Source organism: Falco cherrug, chromosome 16 (genome assembly GCF_023634085.1).
Source record: "Falco cherrug isolate bFalChe1 chromosome 16, bFalChe1.pri, whole genome shotgun sequence".
In the NCBI taxonomy this organism is placed as follows: Eukaryota; Metazoa; Chordata; class Aves; order Falconiformes; family Falconidae; genus Falco; species Falco cherrug.
The window spans coordinates 5,901,574-5,907,978 of record NC_073712.1 but is presented as its reverse complement, the minus strand read 5'-3'; the positions used below and the strand labels follow the sequence as shown (position 1 = coordinate 5,907,978).

General features: G+C 47.1%; 1 protein-coding gene across 5 annotated transcripts in view; it reads right to left on the bottom strand.

Moving 5' to 3' along the window:
• Positions 1-2,694: 2,694 nt before the first annotated feature.
• Positions 2,695-6,405, bottom strand: part of ATP2B4 (ATPase plasma membrane Ca2+ transporting 4) — a 51,788-nt gene continuing 48,077 nt past the window's right edge. For all 5 annotated transcript variants that reach the window (XM_055728055.1, XM_055728057.1, XM_055728053.1 and 2 more), the window contains one exon: positions 2,695-6,380. In XM_055728055.1, the coding sequence (XP_055584030.1) occupies positions 6,355-6,380 (26 nt within the window). In that variant the 3' untranslated portion in view covers positions 2,695-6,354. The remainder of the gene's footprint in view (positions 6,381-6,405) is intronic.

The window sequence follows — 6,405 nt, the reverse complement described above, 5'->3', positions numbered from 1 at the left end:
ACTTACCGTGGGGCTTCGGGATACCTCAGGCCGTGCTGCACCCCAGGGAGGGAGGCCTGGGCCTGGTTGGGGTGTTCTGGGCAGCAGCCATTTCTGTCAGGCCAGCATGGGCCGGCTAAGGCTTCATGGTGGATCACAGGCCTGAACCTGCTTCCTTCTGCTTTTTTCCTCTCTGTCCCAGCGTGATGGTGTCCTGCTTTCCCTGTGGTAAACTGGCACCTTGGCGGCAGGAGCAGCGTCCATCCTGGGGAAGAAGGTGCCTGGGGCAGCCGCTGCTGCACAGGTACAAAAGGCACAGCCATCATCCCTGTTAAATGACTAAAAGTCCTATGATTTGTTTTATTGCATCCAGCCTGGACTAGGTTTAAAAAACAGAAGCAGTTGGGGCTGTTCTGTTTAATTAAGAGCTGGAGGACACTGTTGGCACAGATACCTCTTCAAGAAAGCAGGAAAGAGGGTGACACTGCACAGCAAAGCTCTTACGCCCTGTTTGTGTCACTTGGCATCAGCTCCAAGGGTCAGACGCTCAGCTGAGAAGTTTTAGATTGAGCTTCCTCACCGACAGCCTCGCCCAGCTCTATCTTCTCATCGTGGCTGGGCTCTGGAGTTATTAAAGACACAGGGAAGCAACAGCCTCTCCACTGAAGCCAGGGAGTTAAAACAGCTCCAGTGCAAACAACCTGCTTGGGAATAAAAGTATTTTGGAGACCGGTTATGATTTCCCATTGTCTGTCCTTCTGGGCGAAGTGCCTCTATGGAGGCAAAACAGTCTCAGTGCAGAGGCAGGACACAGCTCAAAGGCAGTCCCAGGGAGACTGGGATCACAGCCTCCACCCTGCATCCCCTTAGAGGCACCGCAGGCACAGCACTGGGGAAGGGGACAAGGATTTTTGCTCAAGGGCAGCTTGGCACAGCCCAGCAGCACTGGTTTGGATGGCATTTGACAGCCGGTTTTGGACTTTTTTTGGAGATGGGATGAAACCATGCTTGAGAGAAAGTGCTGGGTGCAACCAGCCAGCCCCTGCCTCTCGATAGAGAGGCTTATGCAGAGAGAAAACCCACGCTAACGGGTGCTTTTGATCCCCATCCTTCTTTCCACCCCTCAGGCCCCACTTTCATCCTCTGGCTTGCTCCGACAGGAAGCCCAGCCATTCATCCAGTGCTAGGAGAGGATGCGGGATTGATTTCACAAGCTGGTGGACACACTGAGGACGTCACAGTTACACGTGGGCACATTTTATTCTCTGGATGCACTTGCGCATTGTTTCTGCTCAACAGCCAAAGCTTTATTGATTCAAAACCGTTGCCCTTCTCCCCCACCCCCAGCACGCTCCATGTTTTTTACTATGTACCCCCTTTCCCACCCCTCAACCACTCTTCTGCTTCCACTTTGAGTATTATCTCTGCTTGGAGTCTGTTTTCTCAGAAGAAGCCAACTGACAATTACTTCAAAATTTTTTTCTCCCAAGAACCATATAAATTACATGCAAAACATTGTACATAGAGATTAATATCAAAATGCAATACAGATCAGGTGCACTTTAAGCTGGACTCTAGGATATGGCAAACACACCAGGGTACATATTGCTTTGAAACCACCATTTTTTTTTTAAATGTCATGCATACCACATAATATTCAGTCTTTTGTTTTGTATTTTTCTGTTTTTATACAAAAATACCAGTGCTTATTATACTTAGTTACTGGAAAAGAAAAACTCAGATCTGCGTGCCCTCGTCAAAAGAAAGTTTTGTTGTGAGAGCATTGGATAAATATATATACACACACATAAATGTTGATTTAATACTGTATATATATATATATTTATTTAAGGGGAGGAAATAAACTAAAGGCAGTTTTAGTCATGGGCTTTGCTGGATGAAAATTGTGGGGTTTGTTGAGCAGGAAGATATCAGAGGCAGGACAGCCAGAAATCAGCCAGTCTTGGTGGCAGGGGAGAGTCTTGGCAGAGAGATGCTGGAGAGAAACAGCCAGGTGCCAAGAAACACGCCGGCGTCGCCCCACAGCCTTGCTGTTTGGGGCAGGACCAGGAGAACGGCACCCCAACGTCGCTGCAGCCACCAGGGAGAGCTGGGTTTGCAGGAGAACATTTTACAGCTTGCATGCTCCAGGGGTTGATAAACTTGTAGGAGCTGGACGGAGCAGTGAGAAGCAATGGCAGGCAGGTACATGTGTCCTTCCCCCGGGAGGTACAAAAGCTTGCAGGGACTCTTCTTTGAAGTGCTTGGTCCCTGCAGTCATGGAGGGCAACAGGAGTTGGCAATGGCATCCTGGAGATGCCCTCCCTGGATCTGGGATGGGGCTTTTCTGTTCACTCCAACATCATGTCACCCCCGAGAAGCATTTCTGAAGGGGCTGAGCACTACAGGATGCCTACTTCTTGACTGGGGAAAGCCAAAGGCTGCCCATGCTAAAATTTGGTTTAGTTTTTTTCCTTCTTGAGATTGTTTCAAAATTTTCCTCAAAGCTTATTGCACAAAACCTTTGAAAATTAAGTATAACCCCTGTGCAAATCAAAGGAAACCTTATCACATAATGCAAATGCCTAAAAATGCCTGTTCAGCAATGCACACAGGACGTGGTGTAATGTCTTTGGTACCAATCCGCCAATTTATTTAACAGAAAACCACCACCACCACCAGAGACCCTACTGTTATTAAGAACTGGATGCAAAATTATGTTCAGAGTGTTTTAATAACAAAAGCATTCCAAGGCAAGTTAACATGTATCACAGGGTATGACTTCGGTTCCTGTCTGGCATGGCACTCTCCCCCACGCACACTCGTGGCAGTTCAAACAAAGCAAAAAATAATAAAAAAAACCCAACCCACCAAAACTCCCCCTTTTTCAAGGCATGTTGCAGAGAGTCCCCAGAAGTTCGTGCTGCTGACCATGCCTTTCAGCGTAGAGCACCAATCTCCCCCAACTCTTTTTTTTTTTTTTTGTAATGTCCTCAATAACTTAACCCAATAGTCATCTGCTGCCAGTATATCACTGAAACTAAATAGAAAAAAAAAAAAAACCAACCAAAAAAACTTTACAGGAAAGATGTATGCACAATAAACGTTTATACTTTAAGCAACCAGCCATACCAACATAATTTATATAAAAAAACATTTGTGTCATCCAACTAACATCTAGTATAAAGATGGCTGCTCAGAGAAAAGGAAGCTGACTGGCATCCGATCGCTGATACACTGAATTAATTATCTGTCACTTTGAACTGCTGTCACACAGTCACGCGCCGTGGCAGACGCGGGACTCAAGATTTATTTATTTTTTTTTCTTTAAACAAAATACATATGGCTGACGTAAAAATATCAGTTTCTGATCTAAAGAAAACTATATTTTTTGCATAATATTTATATATAATTATTTCTCCCCCTCCTAATATGGAAACTAGAACAACAAAAATATATCAACTAAAGAACAACCAGACCCTTGTGGCAACCTGCCAGTCACGGATTTCTGGGAGTGACTTTGAGAGCCTCCAAAGTTGGCTTTTTGTTGGTTTAAGTCTTTTTTTTTTTTTTTTTTCTTTTAAAACAGGTCTGAGGTATTAAAAAAATATCAAAAGAAAAATCGGTGTGTGTCCCCCCAAAGTATTTAATAAATATTTATGTAAGTTTATAAGAACACCATATTTTCATCCTTTTTTTTTTTTTTTGCAAGTATTTAAAATAGAAAAAGTGATCTTTTAAGCAATGTCACCTTTAGTACAGAACCAAACCCCACAACCACCCCTGTTGTCTTTCCTGTCACCCCACTTGTGTATAACCGAGGAAAACATCCCCCACACACCCCCCGGTCCTGCCCAAGTTATTTTTTCAGCTCGCGTGAAGAAGGAATGGGGAGGGTAGCGATGGGTTTATCTGTGCAGGGTGGAGGGGGGGGGGGGGAAGGGGTTTGACACTAAATTTGCAATTGAGATGGGCAGTGGTGGCAATTTCTTCTTGCTTTTGGCAGTGTACGGAGCCCAGCCTTCACCCCCTTTGCCAGCACCGAGGCAGGAGACCTGGGAGCAGGACCTTTCCTCAGCTACCTGGGGCAGGAATGGGGCAACCTCGTCCTTCCCTCCTCCCACCCCAAGGAAGGGACGAGTTGGTTCTGGGCTGGAAACAAAACAAAGACACTTGGTTTGTGTTGTCGTTTAAGGAACACTTATTTCTTGGCAAAGTACTGGGGCCTCACGTGGCAGGTGGTGCTGCAGGCAGTGCTTGGAGAAGGCACGGGAGATTCTGCTGTGCGTTCTTAAAAGGAAAGAAAAGAAGAAACCAGCCAGCCCACCCTCTCGCTAAAAACCTCTCTGCTTCCGGGGATGGAAGCTGGGCAAAGATGATGACATTGTACAGCCAGTTACAACCAGGTTCTCTCTGCTTCCAACCAAGCCGAACAGAATGAAGGAGAGAAGGCAGCAGAGCTTCCTCCAGCCCTGCCTGCCTGGGGCCAGTAACCAGGGGGCCACCAGCAAGAGCCCACAGGGAAGAAACTAAGCCCAAGCAAAGCAAACTCCTGCCTCCCGCTCAGTCTCACAGCTTCACAAGAGGCTCAGTTCAGAGCCAACTTGCCCAGGACACCTGGGGCTTCTGCTCTGACAAAATGGGACTCTCACTGAATGGTTACAAGAGACAGAGGTGAGGCAGAAGACAAGGTGAAGAGATGACCTTCCAAAAAAGTAGCAAGTGAGGCAAAGCCTCCATGCGGCACCTTCTCTGGAAGACCTGCAGCAAACCAACCAACCTGCTACCTCTGCAAGGAATTGCCTCCGCTGGCAAACCGGCTACAGAAGTGCTACGGAAATCAAAAGTTCTCCCATCGGCCATAGAGCCTTCTTCCCACAGGCTACAGAGACAACCCGACTCATCCCTTCCAGGATCTAGGAGCTGACCCACTGTACTCTCCATAACCCCATGCTTGTTCTCTGTTGAGCCTGCTAACGCTTTGGCAGCGATGTACAGATCTGGTGGGCACGGCTAGAGCATCCTCTGGGGTTCCTCAGCAGTTAACTGGAGCTTGTACTCAAGGCTGATGGATTATTTAACCCAACAAGCACAGACAAGCCAGCACGGGCAAAAATCCCTCTGCTCTTGATGGCAGGAGCTGTTAAAACTTTGTAAGGCTCTTGCCAAAAGTTTCACAGCTGTTCAAGAGCAGAAGAGATGCAACTCAAGACTCCCCAGGAAGGAGCCCTGTTTCTCACAGCCACGGAGTTTTTCTTCACCACCCTTCCACTGCCAGTTCACCGCCACCTTACTTTGTAGAAAAATCAGAATCCTACATCCAGCAAGGCTACAGCCAAGTCACCTTCGTTCCTTGTCTACCAATTGCTGCTTTGGAAACAGAGAGAGAAAAGTGTGTGTGCGCACACAGAGGAGGAACTGTAAAGGCTAGGTACCATTTTTCAAGGTGGAAGACTGGTGTACATCCCTGTATCTATCAACCTGTGAGTAAACACCTTCCCCCTGGCTGGGGTTTTTTTTTTTTGTTTATTTTTAAATTTTCGCACTAGAGTGCTAACTCCCCCACTTCCCACTGTGAAGTTACTGGGGGCAAATCCCACAAGCAAAGAACAAACCCCAACATTAGAATAAAACTCTAAAAACCACAAGTGGAAAAGAAAAAAAAAAAAAGTCACAAGTGCATCCCAGCCCTCAGGCTGAGAGCGTGCATGTAAGACTACAATTTGAACTTTCTTTGAACATGCATTTTTCAAAGTGAAAACCTCCAACAGACGCATGGAGCCCAACTCTTGGAGAGGAGATAACCTGGCTGCTTCACTTGGGTGAGTACCACTGAAAATTAGGGATGGAGATGCACAATTTTGGCTTAGCCTCTCTCCCGACACCCAGCATCGTGGTACTCTGGTTCCCACTGCTAAATAATGGTAAAAACAACAAAAAAACAAAAAAACAAACCCCAAAACAAAACACCAAAATGATATACGTATGAGCAGTTTGACACGAAGTGACCGCAGTGTGTGATCAGTTACTGGTGCCAATATCACACAGGGCGAGGGGCAAAGGTGGAGGAGGAGGGGGGGTTCGAAGTTCTAAGGTCAAACTGATGTCTCCAAGCTGTGTAAGGGGCTTTCGGGCTCCGGGACGGTGACCTCAGCTTGATCGCTGTCCACTGCATTGTTATTTCTGTTGAGGGATGTAGATCCACCCAGGCTACCCCCACCTCGCTTTTTGAGTCCATCAGTCTCAGGGTCGTCTTCAGCGCCGTCAAGGAATGGTGTTCGAGGCTCGTCTTCCTCCAGGATGAACTCTGGGTGAGTCATGAAGTTATGGATGGAGCTTCTGGATTCGGGTTTCTCGAGGCCTTCGTACAAGGAGCTACGGAACGCATTCACCACTTTGATCTGCCGGGAGGCGAGCAGCATGGGG